The sequence below is a fragment of the Mangifera indica genome, chromosome 19 (genome assembly GCF_011075055.1).
Source record: "Mangifera indica cultivar Alphonso chromosome 19, CATAS_Mindica_2.1, whole genome shotgun sequence".
Taxonomy (NCBI): Eukaryota; Viridiplantae; Streptophyta; class Magnoliopsida; order Sapindales; family Anacardiaceae; genus Mangifera; species Mangifera indica.
The window spans coordinates 4,514,493-4,539,009 of record NC_058155.1 but is presented as its reverse complement, the minus strand read 5'-3'; the positions used below and the strand labels follow the sequence as shown (position 1 = coordinate 4,539,009).

The 24,517-nt window shown below is 31.1% G+C and overlaps 3 protein-coding genes across 10 annotated transcripts; 1 reads left to right on the top strand and 2 right to left on the bottom strand.

The window, feature by feature from the left end:
* Window positions 1-2,149: 2,149 nt before the first annotated feature.
* LOC123203216 (TMV resistance protein N-like) lies at window positions 2,150-5,053 on the bottom strand. Of its 6 annotated transcripts, none has more exons than XM_044619481.1 (3): window positions 4,897-5,053; window positions 2,979-3,565; window positions 2,150-2,449 (listed from the first exon to the last, which is right to left on the bottom strand). In XM_044619481.1, the coding sequence occupies exons 2-3, from the start codon at window positions 3,470-3,472 to the stop codon at window positions 2,266-2,268; spliced, it is 678 nt and encodes a 225-aa protein (XP_044475416.1). In that variant the 5' UTR covers window positions 3,473-3,565; window positions 4,897-5,053; the 3' UTR covers window positions 2,150-2,265. The 6 variants fall into 6 exon arrangements, with proteins under 6 accessions (XP_044475416.1, XP_044475419.1, XP_044475418.1 ...); XM_044619484.1 differs by having other exon boundaries at window positions 2,979-3,553; window positions 4,897-5,042; XM_044619483.1 differs by having other exon boundaries at window positions 4,786-5,041.
* A 7,924-nt stretch (window positions 5,054-12,977) lies between these two features.
* LOC123203217 lies at window positions 12,978-16,309 on the bottom strand. Of its 3 annotated transcripts, none has more exons than XR_006499242.1 (3): window positions 15,949-16,309; window positions 13,695-13,832; window positions 12,978-13,265 (listed from the first exon to the last, which is right to left on the bottom strand). XR_006499242.1 is itself a non-coding variant. In XM_044619488.1 (2 exons), the coding sequence occupies exon 2, from the start codon at window positions 15,423-15,425 to the stop codon at window positions 14,937-14,939; it is 489 nt and encodes a 162-aa protein (XP_044475423.1). In that variant the 5' UTR covers window positions 15,426-15,460; window positions 15,949-16,308; the 3' UTR covers window positions 14,702-14,936. The 3 variants fall into 3 exon arrangements, 1 of the variants encoding a protein (XP_044475423.1); XR_006499243.1 differs by having other exon boundaries at window positions 13,695-13,807; XM_044619488.1 differs by lacking the exons at window positions 12,978-13,265; window positions 13,695-13,832 and adding an exon at window positions 14,702-15,460 and having other exon boundaries at window positions 15,949-16,308.
* Window positions 16,310-20,459: 4,150 nt separating this feature from the next.
* LOC123203215 (TMV resistance protein N-like) lies at window positions 20,460-24,124 on the top strand. The gene is made up of 4 exons (XM_044619480.1): window positions 20,460-20,779; window positions 21,206-21,752; window positions 22,438-22,682; window positions 23,924-24,124. Exons 2-3 carry the CDS (start codon window positions 21,253-21,255, stop codon window positions 22,652-22,654), a joined length of 717 nt encoding a protein of 238 aa, XP_044475415.1. The 5' UTR covers window positions 20,460-20,779; window positions 21,206-21,252; the 3' UTR covers window positions 22,655-22,682; window positions 23,924-24,124.
* Window positions 24,125-24,517: the final 393 nt, after the last annotated feature.

Below are 24,517 nucleotides of genomic sequence, written 5' to 3'. Positions count from 1 at the left end.
TTAGACATACTATGACTTAACACTTTTTTGGGTTCAAAAATCATGCTTTGATATAATAAATGTGCCACCCCTTTTTAAACACATACCCCTCCACAAAATATGACCCGAAGAAACATGTACAACTTGACTCCTTAATTAAAACAGTGGATAATTTAATAATGATATTAAATATTCACTTAAAGGTGTAAACTGAATAAATACTTTAAATGCATTAAAAACCCTTCATTATTACAAATCATACGTCTAAAAGCAGCTGAAAAATAATAAAATGCATAATTTGAAGCCTAAAAGATATAAAATCCAAAGAAGATGATTTTGTCTTTCACCCTCATAAAATTGCTTATTAGACCGCTAACTCTCTCGTATGCTCTACTACTCACCACTACCTATAAAACACAAAAAAAAAATGCATGAGTGAAAACACTTAGTAAGTCAATGACCTCTTAATACCTTGCACAAAACATAAAAATAAATCTAGTGCTCCACTAATAAGTTTTGATATGGTCATAACTCGACATCCTTGTGCCCTGAACATGAACCATTCATAAATACTACTAAGGCTTAAGTTGATTTTAGAATATCTAATGCCCTAATGAAAACAAATGTGTGTGTCTACTAATTATCTTGTCTTGCACACATGTCATATGACCTATTAGGTTAGATAACTATGATACCCTAATCACTTGAGAAAAATCTAGTCATAGTCCTCCCTTACCACATACGCTAGCTATGGAACTGCTGTCTGAAAACCATCCTTGGATGGTCTCTACCACGGGTACATATGTGATGCATCTCACTGAGCAAGTGAAAAAATAACTGAAAAACCACAATCTCTTACCAAGTACACCTGAACTAAACTGAACTATGTAGCTAATGCGCCTTGACGCCAAGTGCACAATGTATCTCATGGGTATCTATCTCTCATCAAGCCCTATTGTTTTCACGTATCTTAACTTGGTTCTATGGATGTAGGTTATAGTTATAGTTGAGCTATGTGAAAATTGCATTGTCTCCTTTACATTTTTTTTTTTTTTTTTTGCTATGTAATATTTTTCAATGCATATGTTTTTGACCATGTAATTAAGTTTATTACATGAGTAAATTGTGTTTACAAATTGTGACCATAATGAACTTGTATCATTTGCATGTGAGACGATGGTGTTGTGCGGTGCTAGTGATGGATTTGGTTCTTAGTTCGATTTCCTACCTTTTGTTTTGGTTTTGGGTTTGGTTTTCAAATAGATCTCTATTCCTTAAAGTGATACCCCATAGTGTCGATTTTACCATCTCTAAAACCAAAACCAACGACTAGTTAAGAGTAGGAATTGAATCAAAACATCAAATACCCAATAATTTAGATTCTTCGCAGTTCTTTTGCACACCCCTATTGAAGTTAATACAAATGTGAGGTATTAGTATTGTTATTATTTGTATTAAGAGTAAGTACGATGGCGGCACATTAGCAATATTGTAAATCACTACATATATAGTATATATAAATTCCAAATTTAACCATTACTTAGTATTAATTAAATAATTAAGTATTAAACCATTAACCTTGTTAAATAGGAGAAAGGGGTTTTTTTTTCTCCAAATATCAATTTCAAGTTACAAAGGGTTATGGTGTAAAAATTGTAACATTTGGTTTTGTTTATAAGTTTTATGTATGCTAGCCGATGTTAATTACAACTAATTTCTATAATTGCTTTTGCAGATGGGTTTGAAATTAAAGACTCTACAACAATTTTAATTTTTCGATTGTTTCATCACTAAAATGAAACAACATATAAATTTCATTTTCAACATAAAATCTTTTATTTGTTAAGGTTATTTGTACAGATGCATCTTGTTAATGCGAATTTACACACACCAACCAAAAATGCATGAGATTAAGCCAATTACAAGAAAATAATTTTGGCAATTGGAATTAGTGAAAATAATATGCAATCGTTGAATGTGTTGTCCAGATTGTCGTGTTTGACAAATTTCCAACTTAATTTAAACTCAATACAAACTAAATAAGCAAAACCCATATCACTTTCGCTTAAACACGAAGTTTAAAAAATAATTGATTTAGATCTAAATTAATTAGTTTTTATTTTTATTTCGGATGGATATGTAATCATTTTCTTTTGGTTTTGAAGAATACAACTGATAATAAAACAAAATAGTTTAGATTCCCTTACATTAATGTTGAACGGCCTTGAAAGTCAAAAAGCAGAATACAATCAGAACACTGCATTTGATGTGGAAAGAAAAAAAATTTTAAAAAAAAAAAAAAGGTGATGATGAAATTACGGATCGGCCCCACTGAATTCTTATTGTCTGCGCTTGTAGTTGCTCTAAACATGAAACAAGCAGTTTCTTCAGATTCATAAATGTTGAAGTCGAACCTCCTAATTTACTTGACACTACTTCCACAATTGCTCTGATAAACTCACTTTCATGCCTGCAAAATTCAAAAACATTATTTAAATTATCTTCTAAATTATAGTTAATCATCTGCAAATTATTTTAATTAATCATTAGATTATGTAATCTTTTTCATTTGGGTCTAATACATTTACTTTTACACTTTTATTCTTCTTTGTATCAATTTCTAAAATCCTCATGCCATCATATACAAGCATGCTTAAAAAATGACCATGCAATTAAGCCAAACTCAATTTACTAACTTTAAAAAAATACAAAGAAAAAAAAAACTTATTTCAACTGTTATAAATATTATTTTTATTATTTTAACAACTAATTATTTATACTTTTATAAAAAAAAATAAGTAAATTTTTAATTTTAAACAAGATCATTAAAAAAAAAACACTAAAAAATAAGTAAATTATAATTTAAATTCAGTATTCTATGAAATTTCTCCATTAAAAAAATTATTGACCATAAGAAAACTAGTTACAAGAAGCAAGCCAAGCTTGTTGCTTTAAACACTAAGCTCCCTCTAAACAAAGAATTAATCATATTTACATACCTATCCTTCGAATCCCATCCAGAGAGATTAATCACCTCCATCAAAGCACTCCTCCATTTTTGCACCTGTTGTAAATTGTCCCTAAATGCTTCTTGATCACGAAACACTTCCTCAAAGGTTCCCATTTGTTTTTGTTCAACTAATGGATCCACATCGTAGAAAATCGGAATGACCATCTGTCCCAATGAATTCTTACATTCAACGATCTTAACAAGTTCATCCAAACACCAGGTAGAAGAAACATAGTTTCTTGAAAAAACAACTATTGAAATTCTTGATTTTTCAATTGCATTAAGGAGTTCTGACGAAATGGGTTTCCCAATCTCAAGTTCTATGTCATCCTTAAATACATTGATTCCTTTCCGAGTCAAAGCAGTGTAAAGATGATCCGTGAAGTTCTTTCGAGTGTCTTCACCCCTAAAGCTTATAAAGACATCATGCATCCAACTTGAGGAAGGAGAAGATCCATATGAAGACACTCTTTGAATGCTCATAATTGAAACAATTGATTTGAATCAGATAATTTGTTCAAAGCAAGTTACATGTGTTGCCTTGTGTATGCAAACGATTCTCTCCTGTGTAAATAACTGAAAATTAGAAAGCATTAGTGACTTTTTACTAACATATATCCAACAAAAGGGAAAAACAAAGATCAAATTTATATCTATGCCAAATGTACACATGACAAACTCTGATATTGTATTATACAAACACTCTTTGATTTGAATCAGATAACTTAGACTGTAATTACTTATTTTGTATAATAATATTTAGATTTATTTGGCAAAACTCTTGGGTGGTGCTTAATATCTTGTTATCAACATACTCAATTAGGCCAACATACAGTCAAACTCTGATATGTATTGAATCTGTGAAATTTGTCATTGCTAAAAGCATCCAAAAACTATTCTTCTCATTATATTAGGCAGGAAGCAAAAATGTGATTTACTCTATCCTATTTCTGTTGGCAAAATAAGTAACTACACGACATTGGAGCTATCTTGTACCAATTTTTGGAAGCTATCTAACCAATACAACAGTCTAAAACCCAGATCCTGAAGCTTCCTATATACTTACACTTAATCCTTCAACACCGAGCAAGAAAGAAAGCAGTTTCTATATTGAAACTATCAACAAAAAGGTACACACCCCATTCAAACATTTATCATCTTAAATTAAAGCCATTAATTCCTAGGACCCAAAGTCCCCAATGAAGAAACCACATTGGGCTACATTAAGCCACGTAAAACATGGAACAACAGAGCTTCCGAGTAATATTTGATATCCAGAAATCCTTTGACCTTCCCTATGTGTTCTCTTAAAGATAAACTTTGAGTTAAGTGCTTCCAGACACAACAATCTTGGTAACCATAGAACTTGAGAGATATGGTACTCCGATTAGGTAATCTCAGAGGATTTAAAGTTTGACCACTTAGTTGAAACCAAGGGTTTGCCCAACCTCTAGGGTTAACAGAATTTCCAGTATCGATAGTGCTACATAATTTTGTGGGTACTAAAAATTTCCTAGATCTTTTGTCCCAGTGATTTTTTAAGGGTAAAGAGACACGATTTTATAGGATGATGCAACTTATATCAACAGAACCCAAATGAAAATTATAAATTTAGAAAAAAGATCAAAAACCCAACTCAGTTGACTTGAAAAATCTCCAAATTGACGTTTTGATTGTCTTGTACTCAAAAGATATAAGAATTAACTTTCTATCAAAGCAAGAAAAGATAAACCAAAACAGAAACTAAACTGATACGAAGCAAACAAAGCAGTTGTTCTGCAACAATAATAACCTACGATCGAAGTTCACAAATCTGCTGCTTACTCCACATAACCTACAGAATCTGCTTCTTAAAACTAATTATAAAATATTTTGGTGATGAAATCTAAGGAAGTGGAAAAACTTACAGCAAAGAAATCCAAAGGATAAGCTTTGAAGCTCTCAGTTCCGGTTCAGAAATTGTTCAAAGTGAGAAAAGGACTTGTTTCACGGGAACGAAACCCGTACAATTTCTTGTCCTGACGCTCTCTGAAAGAATATTAGGAACCGTCCACGAAATTTCCAACATTGTTTTTTTTAAGTTTTGACTTTCAGTCTTATCTCTTGTTCTGTCACCCTATTTTGTTATGGTCTGTCTTAATGGTAACTACATATTTTGTGTTAAAACTCCTTGTATTCAATGTTCACTCACGCTTAGAGGTGTCAAATGAGCGGGCTGGCCTGCTACACCCAAAACATATAATAATAGTCCGGCCCGCTACAAGGCACAGACACAAGGCTTGTTACTATTTTTATAATTATTAAAAAATTAATTAAATAATAATTAAAAATAAAAATTATTTTTTATTAAAATTAATGGGTTAACCCCTTATTATTAGACCTGGCCTGACCTATTACTACAGGATTTGACCTATTTTCATCTCTACTCACATTATCTCATGCATTCATACTTATTTCTAAGATGTTAAAGGGTTGGATAGCCGGACTCAAGCCCCCACTTTTTGGAACGGCTGTTGGGGATCTGATACATACTATAATGGCCTAGGGCAACAAGCCACGAATTTTGACCTGCGAGCTAGCCTAGCTTGACACAATACTATACACAGTTATTTTAAAAATTTTCTTATTTATTTATTTATTATTATATAGAGAATCCAAATAATTTATATGAGGAATCCAAAAGCATTCATTAATATTATAGAAAATTAAAAAGTCATAATAATTTTATTATTAATGAGAAAAACAAAAAAATTAGTATGAGAAATTCAAAATACATAATAAAATACCAGTGTTTTTCAAACCGCACCGGTGATCGAATCAATTGTCTTATTAATTTATGGGTCGACTAAAAACCAGTCAGTTCAACCTATTACCAATTTATAATGAATTTTTTAAATAATATCATATTAACCACCAGATTTTGTTTAAAAAATTATAAAAAAACAAATCAATCAAGATATAAAAAAATGACAATTACTCACCTAATTTTAATAAAATAATTAGATATAAAAAATTTTTCATTTCATTATATAGAAAAAAAACATAATTCTGCAAGTCATTACTTATAGAACACATTTAAATGGATATGAGATACTTCTTTAATTTTATTTTTGAACTTATGCTTTCCTTATAGACATTTAAAAATTCATCCAGTCTAATCTAAAATAATCAAATTACTCAAAAATAATTAAATTTTCTAAAAATACCCTAAATTTTATTCAAATCCAATTCTTTTGGTTTTGATTGATTCATCCGATTTATTGATTTTGATTAGATTTGATTGAGTCAACAAGTAAACAATTTTTTAATACTAATAGGATTAGACTTGGAGTTGATTTCCAGTTTAATCGATTGAATTGGTCAATTTGGTCTGATTTTCAAAACAATGCAAAATAAAATAAAATTTGAAAAAAATAAAATAATATATAGTTAACGAGTTAACCTGCCAAAAGCTTGTGAACCAACTTCTTGTAGCATGGGTTGTGTCATAGGCCTATATATTTTTGTACATAGGCTTGACATGAAAGCTTGTGACTATGCGGGTCTTAAGCCTGACACAACTTGTAGACACGATGAGTCACACCAATACCGGTCCAACTCAACCCCCTACCATGCCCACAATTATTTTCATTCAATAATAATTCACACAGTGGACATAAAATTATCGTATTAATTCCAGTTGTCATTATTTTCCTTGTTGTTGGCTTAGTCTCAAGCACTTTTGGTTGGTGCGTGTTAACTTGCATAAGTAATTTAGCACTAGAATGAAGGATATGAGAAAAGCTCTCCTAGATTGTATAGCAAAACACTTTTCTTATCCTCTCGTCATTATTTTAACATTTTTAAGGGCATATCGATTTTATACACATAATGTAAAGATTTACATAATGAATAATCAATAGAAACCTTTATTAATAATAAACAATTAATTACAAATACACAAATCTAATTAGTTCTAAGGTATTGCCTTAACATAAACTTATCTAAGCACTCTTGGAATACATGATTTATTAGATCCATAAACACTGCATAGCATTTGTCAAACCAAAGAACATTATCACAAATTCAAAGTGTTCATATTTTGCTAGTTATATATGGACTAAAGATATATCTAATCCATCATATTATTGTTAGTTTAGCTAGGAACTATGTAAGGTTTGGTGTGAAATTGCTTGTTACATAGGTGGAGGATAGGGGCTTTTGTCCTTACTTAGATAAGGGGTAATATAATTGAACTGAAACTTTAACCTCAATTTATGAGACTCCTTGTTTTGGGTCTAACAACATATATAAGGAGCCTTACTATTCTCGTCACGATACCTTTCCTAAATACGATTGGAAAAAGGACTACAAACTTTCAAGCTATCATCCAATTAAAAAGGCTCTCACTAGTTGGACTTGAAGACCTACCATAGAGTACACATTAGTGCTTGATAAGCTTGCTATTGACTTGAAACTAAACCGATTTCTACTAAGACTTATAAGAGAGTTCATGAAAAAGTTTATCACCAGATATAAAGTATTGTTTTCACTAGGATAGGCCAACTAACTTAGATAAGAAAGAAGACTTTCCTAATCAAAGGCTTCCTACTAGCTTATGGATTTGACTAACGGGAAGAAAAGATAGCTTGAGGGTTGTCAACTGATGTTTAAATTCTTAAATTGTCCATATGTTCTCCGTAGGATAGGTACAACAAGGTTTTTAGACTGACTTGAAGATATGGAACTACATGATGTTCCCTTCCAATCGGATATACCCTTCCTTTATAATTTGGCACCTTTTAAACAAGTTTTCTAACTAATGAGGAAGGCATGAATAAAGATTGTGTATGGCAAATAAAACAATCAAACAACATAGCAATGAGAAAATTTTTAAATGGTTTAGTTACCTATGCAATTTTTATGTCCACTGTAATGATATTATTTTTTTGTTTACAACATGTTCACAGATAACAGTTAAAAATACACACATTAATTGGGTCAGGTCAAATAGAGGCTCAATTCGAAACACAAATTGAAAGCTTAGTCCGATAAAGGCCAATTCGATATTGTAGCATACCAAGCTTAACCCATGGGTCTTTTGGGCTAGACCATGGGCTTTAATATTAAGCCCATGGATTAATTCAACCCGGTCTGTTACTATTTTAAAAAATAAAAATTAAAAAAAATAGATAGCAGAAGGGCAGCCTTTAATCTTTTAAAAAAAAAAAATTATTTACTTATTTTAGTTTCTTTCATTATATTTTCACTCTTATTTTCTCTTATCAATTCTCTTTCAAAAATTATCTAAATTCGTAAATAATAATTCTTTTTGTTTATAATTTTATTTTAATTTCAATTTTATCATTACAAAATATTATAAATGGATCCAATGTCAAAAGAATTCAAAATTTGAATGTTAAAAATGAGTAGATAAATTGTATAGTATATATATTTTATTTATGTTTGTAATTTATACAGTATATAAATCAATTTATTTTACTATATTATAAACTTATAATATTTTTCATCAAGTAACCGCAATATTCCTTTGCCACAAATGAAAGATTATAAATAAAATATTTAAAATATTGTTTTCGATTTTAATAATTAAAAAATAACTTGTATTTAAAAATTTTAATTAAAATTTTTAAAAAGATTGTTTAAATAGGCTGAATAAGACTGCATTTTGGGCTTTTAAAAATATATGGGTTGGCCCGACCCATAAACCCGATGGGCCGAGCCAGAGTCGGCCCATTGCCTGATCAATTCACAAAGAGTGTTTTTCAAGAGGACTATCAAATGAATTCTTGAGAGGATTTAGAGAATATTGGTTGCTAGAATATACCCCAAACTAAGCCATTTGTTCAAATCAATTATGTGGTTTCACAAATATTATATGTAACTTCTGCTGTGTTCTTCTAACTTCTAGCTTTATGTTTTAAAAAATATGGAGGTGCATTATCAGGAATGTCCATCTTCAGGATCTGTACTGCTATAGTTTGAACCTTTCTAATTAAAATGGGTGTAAATGACAAAATATTACCACTCAAAAGTGTTATATTTTTTAATGACAAAAAGCCTTGTAATGTACTTATCTTTTGGGTATTTTTAAGGTATTTCGAAAAAGGCCAAAAGACTATGTCCCACCCTAGGTTTTCAAAATGACAAGTACCACCAATTAAGTTTGGAAAAGCCAAATACCCACCCATAAAGCATTTCCGTTAATGAAATCTATAAAAGTAGGGACACAATAGTCTTTTTATTATTCTTGGCTGTTTTAACTCTTCCCTGTAACTGAAGCACTTATCATCTTCATTTTCTCTCTCTCCAAACTCTCTTCCTTGCTCAATTTCTTGTGTTTTTGTTTTATTTAATATTCAATGAATAAAGTTATTTCATCTCCTACCGAATACTCTGTCAAGCCATCTGAATACAGAGGAATTTCACAAACAGATTATGTGCATAAACCCAGGGACCGTCAAACAACCCAATCCCGATTCGCAGAACCAATTCCTGTCACAAAACAACACTCCACTCATAACAATTCTCAGCACAATCAAACCTCACAACACAACTTCCAATCAATTCAATCAAAACCTCAAAACAATTCAACTGAAATGGGGCATTACTAAGATGAAAATGACGAATGGAGACAAACCAGTGATAATGGATGAACGGCGGGGGTCGATGACAGCAGCTGAACGATGGAGAAGCGACAACAGTAACAGAGGTGAAAGCGACAGTGATGAAGCAGTGAAGACAGACAAAGAGCACCGTTTCAGCTTGTCGCTTCTTCAACAACAATTAAGGCCTCATCAACAAATTACCCCGAATTCGTCGTACGTGCATAATAATAATCACAATACGCCACAAAATCACGTTCAAGCGCAAGATTCAGAGAAGAAGATGTTTAATTGTCTTCAAGAACTTGAGAAGCAGCTGTTGGATGACAACGGTGAAAAAGTTGATGCGGTTTCAGTGATAACAAATACTAACAGTAAGTGGTCCGAGACTATACAAAATCTCTTGAGTCCGAAATCCATTTCTCCAGTATCTTCTACTTCACCTACGTCATCGTATTCGTCGTCTTCATCAATGGCTTCTCCGATTCCAAGTTGGTGTTTATTTTCATGGATGATTGGTGGTTTTTGTCAAGGGTAAACAAGTAATTTAATTAGAAAGTAACAGAAGATATTAACAGAAATTGAAAATGGGTGGGTATTTGGCTTTCCATTCTTAATCGGTGGGAATTTGTTATTTAAGTAAACCTTTGGTGGGAAATAGTTTTTTGGCTTTTTTTTTTTGGGAGAAAAAGATGTTAATGCTGTGCCTGTTACCAAAGTTAGAATGCAACTTTCTTTATTCAAGTTGAAGCAACAGATATAAATAGTAGCGCATACGGTACTTCCAAGTTGTCCCTCAGCAGCCCTCAACACCACAAAATACATATATAAAAACCCAAAAACGGAGAGGAAAAAAAAAGCCTCAAGGCAATCAATAAGATAAAGAAAAGCAAGAGAAAACAAAAAAAGAAAACCCCACAAAACAAAAGGCCATTTCATGTTCATGTTCATGTGGGTGGGGGAGACAAGTCATTATCAAACTTAATAATATAATTTCAATAGTAAGATTAGGCTAAAGAGTGAAGCCTCTGGAAGGGTTGTTGATAAGGCCTTGAGATGGATGGTAACTGGATATATTATTATTTAGAGTTTGAAAAGAATGTATTTACATTAATATACAAGGGACGCCCACAACGCAAACTCAGTTTTTTATTCATTTTGTAGTCCCACCAAACCGCCCCAAAACAACACACCGCACTTACTTGCTTTGCACTGCTATTCCTTTCTTTATTTGAGCAAGACCCTTGTGCTTCTATCCTTTTAAGATAAGCCCTAGATTCTTTTTTTCTTTTTTTTAAATCCTCTGGGTTCCATTATCGGTTTCGAATTAGGATCATCTTCTGATGAGAGTTTTATTAAGTTTTTATGTTTCATTCAATAGATTTACACCAAATAGGTTTCATTATGTGTTTTGAATTTGAACCCTCCATTGAATAGTCAAGTTCTATTGAATTTTACATAACATAATATGTGTAAATCAATTAATATATGCGAAAATCAAAATATGTATCGAACGAATAATGATATTGTTAAAAGTAGTTTTTTTTTTTGAATTTTCATAAGTGTTTTTGATTTGATTTCTACAGTTACTAAGGATGTATTAAAGGAATTTTATAATCTTATATTATAATTTAAAATTTGTCATTACAAATGTTTTGTGTTTGTTACAATTTATAAATAGACTTTATCTAGAAACATGACATGATCCATTGTTGTAATCAATTTATTCCAAATTTCTGGATGGAACTCTTTCGTTTTTCATTCATTATTGTTTTTGCTTTATGTTCTGTATCTCTCTTAACATACCGATATCTATCCAATATGTATATTTCAGTTTCATTCTTTTTCATGAACAAAATGTTGACAGTTATTACAACATCCCATTACTTGCTTTTGTTGCAATAAATTATAAGGGATAAAGAATTCTTGATCTTTTTAAATTTAAATATATAAAGAAAAACTTAAAGCCGAAATAAATAAAAAAATTCAATGTCTTCTAGCAATCAAAAGAAAAAAATGAATGTCACATCAGTATCACAAAAGCAACCGGTACATGTCACACAAAGCTTTAGTTCAAACACATACTGATCATATAAAAGATATAGATAATTAATAAAGAAAAATCTTCAGTAAATTATATAAATATATTAACTTATGATATATACTTTTATCCTTTCATGATAAATGTAGGATGTCGATAATCAGAAGAAGTGTAGAAGTTGATGTTGGGGTGTGGTAGTAGTGGTAGAGTCGTCCGAGAGTGATGGATGATATTGACATCACATTTACTTAACTAAATTAATTTTAATTACTTGATGGAAATTACTGTGTTAATCATCACTTAAGTAGTATTTTAACTGTAATCAGTTAAATTTTATTGCAACTTGAAACCTTATTTAATTCTGTTGGAATGGAAGAGAAAGGGTGAGAGCACTTTAGGAGAGAGAAAATAGTTAAAGAAGAGTTCAAAGTTTGGGTTGTATTTTAATTTGTTGAATTGTTTGTTTCATTTAAGTTGTTAAACTATTTGCTTGTTTGTTGAATTTTTAATTTTGTTGAACCCATTTGAATGTTTATTTACTGAAGTTGAACTCTATGTTGATAGATATTTTTTTGGCGAAAATAGTTTATCTACTTGTGTTGATGAATTTGAATTTGCAAGGTCTCAAGATTTTTTATGCATGATTGTGTTTGATGCTTCTTTAAACTAACATTTTGCAGGGTCTAACAAAATACTAAATTTTTTAAAACATTTGAAGAAGTATTGATACAAGTAGATTTTTTGAGATCATTATTTAATTGAATTGTTACAAAATCTCACATTTGTAAGGATAAACTTATGAACGGTTAAATTGTTGTTTGTTGTTTTTGACTTTGTTCATCAGTCTGCTAAAAGAGGAGATACTAAATTCTTGGTTGGCAAACCGTGAATGATTATAGTGAACTGTTTTATTTTGGGCGCACATTTTATGCACTTTGTGATTGCAACGCTTATATTGATATATGAATGACCCTCAGAAAAAATCAATATAATACTATACGTAAAATATTTTGTACTTTTTATATTTTAGGTACAAGTGAACAAGTGTATTATAATTTGATTTAACAAGTGGCACAAATCTGCAGCAAGAGGTTTACTATTTAAATCACCTTTCTCTCACCATTTGAAATCAACTTGAATATCGTTCTTGACTCTTAAGCTTACAATATTTTGAATTTTGATTTTTCAACCTTTTTCTGATCTTGTTTCAAATTCCTTTTACAAAAATCACTTGGCTCAACATCATAGAAAATCAGAATGACTATTTGTCGCCTTATTTTCATGCATTCGGCAATCTTAGCTAGTTCATTCAAGCACCAAGTACAAGAAACATAGCGTCTTGAGAAAACAACAATTGAAATTCTTGATTCTTCAATTGTTTGGACGAGTTCCATTGAAATGGGAGTTTCCCTTTCAAGTTATTTGTCGCCCTTAAATACTTTAAATCCTTTCAGAACCATAGAAGCAAATAGATGATCTGTGAATCTTTTACCATTGTCTTCATCTTGAAAGTTCAGAAATATATCATTTTTCTATCTAACAGAAGAAGAAGACCCATTCAAAGAACCTCTTTGGGTGCTCATGTTAAAAGAAATTCTTTGAATCAACAAGCAATATCCTATGCAAGACCCTGAGAAGTTGGAAAATTAAAAAATAAATAAGCAAAACAAAGATGAAGTTTATATACCAAATCATAACTCTCTAAAGCAATATGCACATGAACTAAGCCCTTTTTCGACATTCAAAACCGATTATATATATCAAACAAAAACTTACTGCTATAAATTTAGAAAACAATTCTTCGATAAATATGAAAATTTATGAGAACTTTATAGGATTAACAGACTTTCTGGTAACAATCCATACAGATCTTGTGGGGATCTGTAAAATAAACTAAGATCAACACATATTATGCCTAATGATACATGGTCAAAATTAATTACAGTTGTTTAGCCTAAATTCATTTTCTGATCTTCTCACTTAGCTCTCACACAAAGTAATGTATCAGCTTCCTAAAGAATCATAGATTTAAGGAAACCAAGAGTGTTTGAGAACTTACAGCTTTGAAAGAGTTGCAGAACTCTGAAAAATGAGCTCCAAACGGATCAGCCAAAGAAAGCAGGAAGTCTTCTTTTCAAACAAAACTCGCATAATTTTCTTTCTTCACGCGCTCTGAAAGAAGATTAGGATCCAAATACTGAAAGCAGAGTATGTTGTCAAGCTATGCAATTAAAATGTTAAAACGTTGGATTGGGTAAACATTCATTAATTTACAAAATCTCAGTTATAAATTAATTACATGAGTTTTGTTTTCTGACAGTGAACAGAGTTTTCTCAACGGAAATTTGGCCTCCTGAGCCTAATCTAGAGAACACTTGAATTTTGTTTTTCATATTCAAGATCTATAAAACATCTCAGGTGGGGTGATCTGGATTCACTGTGGGGGTTGCTAGCATGTGTCTCGTAATGTTTCATCAGCATCAAATTTAAAAACTATTAGCTAGCATGTAGAAACTTATACAAAACTAAAGCACTACCAATCCACAAATGTTTTCATTGCATAAACCAAAATACATCTTTATACAGAAAAACACTTTGCAAATGTGATGAATGAAGAAAGGATGAATTCTCTAATAATAAGTCAAGATGTCAGTAATTATGTAGAAACCACAAAAAGACTACCTACATATAGTACAAGTCAAAAGACATTTCAGAACCAGTAACAGCTGCTCTACAACTACATATTATACTATTCAAAAGGCTTGCCTCTACCTACTAGCAATTTTAGGAATTCACATAGGGTTCCATGAGTATTGTCAATGAACCCGTTATCAAGATTACAAAAGATTTTTTTTCATAGTTCCAGCCAAAATCTCAAAAACAAAATGGGCTATACCGTACACATTATTTACAGTTACAAAGGATATGCTTTTGAAAAAGGGAAGGGGAAAGCAGATAGTGAGAAAATTAAAATAGCAATCTGGTAAATTTAGAAACACACATGTAACAAAAAAGAAAAATTACAAGAAAATTTACTGTGTTTTTTTGTTTTTGATTCTGATCGTAAACTCTTTGTAGATTTGCCACCAATAATACAGACCTCTCGATGATGTGTATCAGAATTGCCTAAATTTTGAGATTTTATAGAAGTCTGCAAATGATTTTTTTGAGGTTTCCTCAACTTCCTTGAGAAAATCTTGATCCTTCATTTGAGCATCATGAAAATCAGATGAGTCCATATGAATCTGATGTGGATTTTTGCTAAATCTGAGTCATCCCCTTTGTTATGACCAGAATCATCTTATTCCACTTGAGTATCATGAAATTCAGCATTATTATCATACTCATCATCAACATCCATAGCCTCACTTCGCATCTCAAAATCTTTATCTTCAGACTGTTGATTTCCTATTCCTTTGGCATTTCCTGATTGGCCCAAATTCTTTAGGGATGCTTCATATTTTGCTTCATATATTTTCAATTCATCACGCCCAGCTTCGTTATACAAATCAACTCCTTTTCCATCTAAACCCTTATGTGGATCATCATGAGAAATCTTCTTGTTGCCATTCACCATTTTCACAAGAACATGGCCCATATTATTACTTCCACCCTTTGCAGCCGTGCTAGAACGTTCTACTTCATCCTCATTGTAATTATCATCCCTTCTCCTATCATCCTTATCCCAATATCTTGAATCTCTTCCCTGCATTACCGAGCCCTTACCAAATCCAAGAACTTTAAATGTGTCCCTCCGTGTCACATTAGTAAGAAAATCAATTTCATTCATCAAATCACCATCCACAGCATGGTAACTAATCGTGTCTGAGCCCAAAAAAAAAAAAAAAACCTTATTCAGCAATCCAAGAAAAAGCACCAACCCTCTCAAAATTTCAAAATCCATGATGAATCAAACATGAAGGCTTCAAGACAAGCATCCTAACTATGATAAGTCCAAATTAAACCAAATAACTTAAGTAAATATGATCCAGTTGATCTGAATTTGAATTTTCTAAGTTGTTTAGGCTTTGAACTAGTACCAACAACTCTTAAATTTCAACTTGCACTAATATAACTACTTTCCTTACTCAAATTAATCTCCCATTTTCCTATTCATCTACTTTCCTTTCAATTTTCCAACCGTTTCCAAGCAACCAAACGAAAACACACATAATAACTTGAAAATAATCACATCATTCCACACCTCAAAGTTAAATTAATCAAATCCTGAGCCAAAAACAACTTACATTACATAGGAAACAGAGAAATTAAAAGAAACAAAAACAAAAACATTACTAATTAAAGAATAATACCTTCCTTATCAGTATCAACAACAGCATCGTCAGTGTTATATCCAGAGATGTAAAATAGGCTAAGAGAGTGACGAGGAGCACGAGCAAGAGGAAGACGGAGACGGAGGCGACAGAGAGTCGGCGAGCAGACTTATCGGAGCGCGCCGATCGGCGGGAGCGAGAAGATTTGCCGTGAAACGTCTTGCTTCGGATGCCGATGGACACGTGGTCACCGGACGACGTGCCGTTTGAGTTGTTGCTGTGATTGCTTGATTGTCTGTGCTGAGCCATCTTGCATTGTCAGTTCTCTCCCTCGCTCTCACAGTAATTTCAATTAATTGAAAATTACCCTCGCATTGATTTCACTTTACAAAAGAGAACAAACTCCGTCAATTTTGAGGGTAATTAATTAAAATAGGCAAAAAAATTAAGCGTTTATACGTTTTTAGGCCACCCTAAAAAAATTTTACCAAAATAAGCAAACCATATTTTTTTTACCTTTTTTATCCTTATGTTGAAAAACCCAGTAAAAATATTTTTTCTGAGAATATGCGTCGGTTTATGGTGGTTACGATGGTAGCTAGGGATTTTACAGTAAAACTCTAAATATGTCGAATGTATATGGATGTTTTTGAATGTTTCAAACGCTTAAAATGATGTAGTTTCGATGTTAATGGATGTCTAAAAGTGTAGCCGTTGAGAGACAAAAGCGCAAAAAGTGAACAGTGTCACGCAAACTGTGAACAGTGTCACGCAAACTATAATCCGTGTCACGCAAACTATAAACAGTATCACGCAAACTGCGCAAACCCCGTAAATACTGTTCACATCGCGTAAACTACTTGCAAAATCGCGCAAAAAATACTGTTCACAGACTATAATATCTACTTTTGCGCGATGTAAACAATGATTGCGCGATGTGAACAGGTTTGCGCGGTGTAAACAGTGTTTGCGCGATTTGCGCAGTTTCCGTAACACTGTAAATTTGCGCAGTTTGCGTGACACTGTAAATTTGCGCTTTTTTGTCTCTTAACGGCTACACTTCCAGACATCCATTAACATTGAAACTACGTCATTTTAAGCGTTCGAAACATTAAAAAACATTTATATACATAATTCGACATATTTAGGGTTTAGTGTAAAATCCCTAGCGACCATTGTAACCACCATAAACCGACGCATATTCTCAGAAAAAATATTTTTACTGGGTTTTTCAACATAAGGGTAAAAAGGGTAAAAAAAATATGATTTGCTTATTTTGATAAAACTTTTTTAGGGTGATCTAAAAACGTATAAACGCTTAAAATTTTGCTTATTTTAATTAATTACCCCAATTTTGAAGACTTTAAATAAAATAATTACACTTATATAATTCAACTTATTTTTTGCTCCAAGACATGGAAAATCCCAAAGTGGCATTGACGGCCAAAAGACTACTCCCCACCCAAGCTTTGCTTGAGTGATAAATTTTCATTGCTTTTAAAAAGTTAGATTTCCATGCGTTATTTATTTTTATTAATAAATTTGGTCAAGTAAAAAATAAAAATATTATTTTATATATATATTTTTCAAATAATATATATATCTGATGAGTGAATTCTAATTTTTGAAAAATATTCAGAGTGCTCATTAATTTTTTTAAGAATTTTTAAAATTTTGAGAAAAAATTTAAATGTGTTTTTAAAAATTTTAAAATTTTTAATATACTCTTCAATATATTTAAAAAATACATTTTTATTTTTAAAAAACAAAACAAAACATAATATTTTAAGATTGATTAAAGTTATAATATTCTTAAAGATATGTGATAAATTTTTAAACTAATAGAGATATATTAATAATTAGATATTTATACTAAATGTTAGTGATAGTTTTATAATTTTAATAATAAGGTAAAACTCTTATTTCTAAAAAAACCAACAAAAATTTATTAATAAAAATAAATAATGGTTGAAACTTTGATTTTTTAAACTTGTAGGACGTGAAACTAATTTCATCAAATCTTGGGTGGAATATAGTCATTTGGCCCATGATAAAATGCAAAATCAGTGGACGATACAACCGACGACAAACATGTCTAATTTTTTCCAATTTATAAAATTATATGTATGTTTTTTATTTTTTAAATCATTGTGAGTAGTGGGCAAAAGTCCCTTCATTAAGATAATAGCTATTTAAATTATTTTTTATCTTTGGATATCTATCAAATACCCTATATGTGAAAAACACAAGAATCTATAGCTTCATTCCTTCTAGTTGCATATTTGATTGGATTGATGTCAATTGTTGATCTCTCCTAAGTACTTTCAGCAATGGAATGTTATTAACGAGAGATAATTCATTGACCTTATGGCCTACAAAATCCTTTATTGCCCTTCTTTGTGTGAAAACCATTTGCAAATCGTCGAAGTTCCATAATATGTCACCAAAAGTTGTCAGCTATTATGCCCTTAAGATCAGATCATAGTTGTCAAGTGATTGAGTACTGTCTAGGATTTCTCAGGCTTGTTAATGGATCATCATATACTTGAGATCCACAACGAGCAATCAACAATTGAACATATTCCTTCCAAGTTATAAATTGGTTATCTCTGGATTTGATGAACCCTTGGTAGTTGGTGCCAATTGTTAACTCTTCTGTCCAAGTGAAAGAACGACCAACTTCACCTAATTCTCAAGCATTGTTCCGTCCACTTTGAAAAAGTACACTGCTTCAAATAGAAAGATTTTGGTAGATGCATGTGTAGAAGTATTATAGCTATATTCTGCCCAAACAACCTATTCGACCCAATTTTTCAATTGTTCACTTGTGAAACATGAAAGATATCGTTCAAGGGTGCAATTTACTACCTCTAATAGGCCGTTCGTCTATGGATGGTAACTTGAACTCATACAAAGTGTTGGTTGGAACAAGGTGTTACAACTTCAGTTCATATGAAGTTAAAAATATTTACATTAGTGTAAAGAAAATGAGCAATAAGTGGAGGTTGTAGAGTTAAAAACAAGGGAAAGGATGCTTGCTTCCTATATTTTGCATCTCTTAATCTTGTTTGAAGTTTTATACAGAAATTTGTAATTTTTTTTTTTTTTTATACATAATGTCAAATATTAAAAGCATGCCATAGTTTTGTACATAGCTTTGATTAGGATGAAAGTATTGTAACTCACTAAATCTGTAGAGCCATATGGTTAGTTGTCAGGTGATAGTAGGAATATGATTGACAGAAATAATAATGGAAATCTTGTTGTCATATGAATAGGAGAACTCTTTCAACCACACTAAATAGAATACTACATTCAAGTAGATTTCTTAACCTTAAGTGCACTAGTACTTTTAACCACATAATTTACGAAAGAGATTGATTCTGAAAAGGACTTGATTTTGGGAGAGAAGCCTAAGAAGGATAGTTCCAAGAGACTTTTCACCTATTTTTATAAGATATAATATGATTGAACATTTTATCTTCTTTGTTCCTCCCATTTTCTTTAAATGATCATTTGTATTTATATGATGATGAGAAAATGTTAAAGTCTTATTGATTAGAATTCAAATAGAAATTTAAAAATCAATTTTTCATTACATTTCATAAAAATAGGATAATGATCTTGTTGTGATATGATAATAAGCTATATCTTTCCCATATTTACACATAAAGAAGAAATATAATTCGGGAGACATCTACCTATATGTCAAGCTATTGGTCGTTGTTCTTGTAATTAGTTGCTTCATGGATTGTTGCTCCGTGAGTATGGTCAAGTATGAGTTTTACCTTGTAACAAAGGTCAATTTATTACAAGTTCTTGTAAAGACTCCAGTTTCAAAACTAAGTTCAGAAAGTAAGGTTGGAGGATTTTTAGAATTAACAAAAAAAAATGTTTGACCAATATGTATTAAAAAGAAGTTACCTTAATAACGAGCTAAACTCAAAGCTCAATTCAAACTTGAACTCAACTTGAGTTTGAGTTTGACTCATTTGAAATGATCCAAATTCGAACAACATTAAAGTGGACTCAAGAAACTCGAGCTTGATTTTCTGTAAATCGAGTTTAACTCAAGCTTATGTGAGCTCGAGTTTGACTTATTTCAGCTCAAATCTACCCCCCTGTTCAGCCTTTTCAAAATGATATACTTAGATTTCATAGCGGATCTAACTATAACTTTGCTTATAGGATTTCTATGATATAGTTGCAACTCCCAGTGTGATCACATACCCACTAGTTGACTTTGAGTCTTTTATATTAGATATCTAATTTGAATCACTGTATCTTTTTAGGTGTTGATTCAACTAATTTGGCAAGGATAACATTCACAGATTCATCATAGTGTTGGGTTTGATGTCCTAGAACCAATTCCATGATCATACAACTTTTAGTTGATAATATTTATTCAATTAATAATCGAACTCATAATTGTTCAGCTTGGTGATTTCGATTTCGTGAGTTTGGTCAATTAGTTTTATGACATAATATATAGTTCCCATTAAAACAAATCATATTAAAAAAAAAAATTAACCGTCCAAATTTAAACAAGGGAGAAGACTGAAAGTCAAAAATTAAAAAGATAAAAAAACGAAGAGTCGGAAATTTCCTGGACGGTTCCAAATCTTCTTTCAGAGCGCGTGAAAGAAAGGAAATTATGTGAGTTTCGTTTGAGGAGAAGACTTCCTACTTCCTTTGGCTGATCGGTTTTGAAACTACGCGAAATTCCGCACAACCGAGAAGACTTCCTGCTTCCTTTGGCTGATCGGTTTTGAAACTACGCGAAAATCCTCACAACCGAGAAGACTTCCTGCTTTCTTTGGCTGATCGGTTTAGAGCTCATTTTTCAGAGTTCTGCAACTCTTTCAAAGCTGTAAGTTCTCAAACACTCTTGGTTTCCTTAAATCTATGATTCTTTAGGAAGCTGATACATTACTTTGTGTGAGAGCTAAGTGAGATCTGAAAATAAATTTAGGCTAAACAACTGTAATTAATTTAGATCAGGTATCATTACGCAAAATATGTGTTGATCTTAGTTTATTTTACAGATCCCCACAAGATCTGTATGGATTGTTACCAGAAAGTCCATTAATCCTATAAAGTTCTCATGAATTTTCATATTTATCCAAGAATTGTTTTTTAAATTTATAGCAGTAAGTCTTTGTTTGATAAATATAATTGGTTTTGAATGACGAAAAAGTGCTTAGTTCATGTGGATATTGCTTTAGAGAGACATTATTTGGTGTATAAACTTCATCTTTGTTCTGCTTATTTATTTTTTAATTTTCCAACTCCTCAGGGTCTTGCATAGGATATTGCTTGTCGATTCAAGGAATTTTTTTTAACATGAGCAGCCAAAGAGGTTCTTTGAATGGGTCTTCTTCTTCTTCTGTCGGATGGAAATATGATGTATTTTTAAACTTTCAAGGTGAAGACACTGGCAAAAGATTCACAGATCATCTATTTGCTGCTATGGATCGGAAAGGATTTAAAGTATTTAAGGGCGACAAAGAACTTGAAAGGGAAACTCCCATTTCAATGGAACTCGTCAAAACAATTGAAGAATCAAGAATTTCGATTGTTGTTTTCTCAAGACGCTATGCTTCATGTACTTGGTGCTTGAATGAACTAGCTAAGATTGTCGAATGCATGAAAATAAGGCGACAAATAGTCATTCCGATTTTCTATGATGTTGAGCCAAGTGTTCCAAGACATCAAAAGGGAGTCTTTGAAGAAGCATTTGCTAAACATGAAGAAATTTTTAAGGAGAATTTACAGAATGTGCAAATGTGGAGGAACGCTTTACAAGAGGTGGCCAATCTCAAAGGATTCCATTTGAAGGATAGGTAAAAAGGTTCTTCATTCTTCTGTAGAATTTAATTAAAACCTTTTTTTCTAGAAATGTCTTAATTAATAAAAATGTCAAAAGCAAGAGGAAATTATAAGCAGATAAACTATCTAGTTGTTATAAATATTATTTTTATGATTTTAACAATAAACTATTTATACTATTGTTAAAATTAAATAAATTTATGATTTTAACAATGGAAAAAAAGTTATTGAAAATATATTTTTCATTGTTAAAAAATTTTAAAGATGAAAAAACTTTTATTATATAACTTCCTTTGTAAAAATTTTTTTAATGGAAAAATTTTCATAGAATAGTGAATTCAAATTATAATTTACTTATTTTTCAGTTTTGTTTTTAATAGACTTGTTTAAAATTATAAATTTACTTATTTTTGAATGAGAGTATAAATAATTAGTTATTAAAATAATAAAAATAATATTTATAACAATTGAATAGTTATTTTTCTTTTACTATTGATAAGTTTTTTTTCCTTGTATTTTTTAAAAGTTAGTAAATTGAGTCTGGCTTTAAGCAGGAAATTGATAATAAAAATGTAAAAGTAAATGTATTAGAGCTAAATGAAAAAGATTACATAACCGTATGATTTATTATAATAATAATTTGCATATGATTAACTATAATTTAGAAGATAATTTAAATTATGTTTTTGAATTTTGCAGGCATGAAAGTGAGTTTATCAGAGCAATTGTGGAAGAAGTGTCAAGTAAATTAGGAGGTTCGACTTCAACATTTATGAATCTGAAGAAACTACTTGTTTCATGTTTAGATCAACTGCAAGCACAAGCGCAGACAATGAGAATCCAGTGGGGCCGATCCGTAATTTCATCATCACCTTTTTTTTTTTTTTTAAATTTTTTTCCAGAAGGTATCCGATGACCTGTTCCGAAACCTCACCTAAAGCCAGGTATTCTTTATTTCCGCTTTTTGACTTTCAAGGCCGTTCATCATTAATGTAAGGGAATCTAAAATATTTTATTTTATTAAATAGGTGTAGGCCACTTGCAAACTATAACCAGTTATATTCTTCAGAACCAAAAGAAAACGATTACATGCCATCCCAAATAAAAATAAAAACTAAAAAAATAAATAAATAAATAAGAATACTATTAATTTAGATCTAAATCACTTATTTTTTAAACTTCATGTTTAAGCGAGAGTGATATGGGTTTTGTTTATTTAGTTTGTATTGAGTTTAAATTAAGTTGGAAATTTGTCAAACACAATAATTGGGACAACACATTCAGCGATAGCATATTATTTTCACTAATTCCAATTGCCAAAATTATTTTCTTGTAATTGGCTTAATCTCATGCATTTTTGGTTGGTGTGTGTAAATTTATATTAACAAAATACATTTGTGCAAATAACCTTAACAAACAAAAGATTTTATGTTGAAAATGAAATTTATATGTTGCTTCATTTTATTGATGAAACAACTAAAAAATAAAAATTGTTGTAGGGTCTTTAAGTACAAACCCATCTGCAAAAGCAATTATAAAAATTAGTTGTAATTAACATTGGCTCACATACATAAAACTTAGAAACAAAGCCGAATATCACAATTTTTACACACTAATCCTTTGCAACTTGAAATTGATATTTGGAGAAAAAAAAAACCACTTTCTTCTATTTAACAAGGTTAACGGTTTAATACTTAATTATTTAATTAATACTAAGTAATGGTTAAATTTGGAATTTATATATACCATATATGTAGTGATTTTTAATATTGCTAATGTGCCACCATCATACTTACTCTTAATACAAATAATAGCGATATTGATACCTCACATTTGCATTAACTTCAATAAGAGGTGTGCAAATGAATTGCAAATAATATTGTATGTGGTAAGGGAGGGATTGTGACTAGATTTTTTCTGTGTGAGCAGGATATCATAGTTATCTAGCCTAATAGATTGTATGACACATTTGTTTTCATTGGGACATCAAATATGTTGAATTCAACTTAGGCTTTATTAGTCTTTATGAATGGCCTATGTTTAGGGCACAAGGATGTCTAGTTGTGACCACATCGAGACTTATTAGTAGAGCACTAGATTTATTTTTATGTTTTGTGCAAGGTACCAAAAGGTCATCGACTTACTGAGTGTTTTTACTCATGCGTCCCTTTTTTGTGTTTTATAGGTAGAGATGAGCATCGGAGCATGTGAGAGAGTCAACACTCCAACGAGTAGTTGTATGAGGGCGAGAGACAAAATCATCTTTTTTGGATTTTATGTCTTTTATGTTTCAAATTATGCACTTTATTGTTTTTCAGCTGCTTTTAGACATATGATTTGTAATAATGAAGGGTTCTTAATGCATTTAAAGTATTTATTCAGTTTACATCTTTTTGTATGCATTTAAGTGAATATTTAATATCATGCTTAAATTATTCATTGTTTTAATTGAGGAGTCCAATCGTACACGTCTCTTCGGGTCATATTCTGTTGAAAGGTATGTATTTGAAAAAGGGGTGTTACATTTATTGTATCAAACCATGAATTTGGAACCCCAAAAATTGTTAAGTCACAGTATGTCTGAAAGTGCATAATAAAGTTAAATAAGAAAACGATAGGTTTTCTTTGATGTACAGAAACTGTAGCAAAGCGAGGAAGAAAATGTGCAAAACATAATAGGAGAAAATGAATAGCACACCAACATAGGAGAGAAACCAAGGTTTTTATACCAACGTCAAACTATACCTTGTGAAACGACAACTTGCCCCAACACTTAATT

What these genes read in the sequence shown, in the direction of transcription:
- LOC123203216 (XM_044619481.1), bottom strand. Translation starts at nt 3,472, where the DNA reads ATGAGCATTCAAAGAGTGTCTTCATATGGATCTTCTCCTTCCTCAAGT. An exon ending in GGATGGGATTCGAAGGATAG is followed by an intron (nt 2,450 to 2,978) that starts GTATGTAAATAT and finishes TGAATTTTGCAG; the next exon opens with GCATGAAAGTGAGTTTATCA.
- LOC123203217 (XM_044619488.1), bottom strand. Translation starts at nt 15,425, where the DNA reads ATGAATGAAATTGATTTTCTTACTAATGTGACACGGAGGGACACATTT.
- LOC123203215 (XM_044619480.1), top strand. Translation starts at nt 21,253, where the DNA reads ATGAGCAGCCAAAGAGGTTCTTTGAATGGGTCTTCTTCTTCTTCTGTC. An exon ending in GGATTCCATTTGAAGGATAG is followed by an intron (nt 21,753 to 22,437) that starts GTAAAAAGGTTC and finishes TGAATTTTGCAG; the next exon opens with GCATGAAAGTGAGTTTATCA.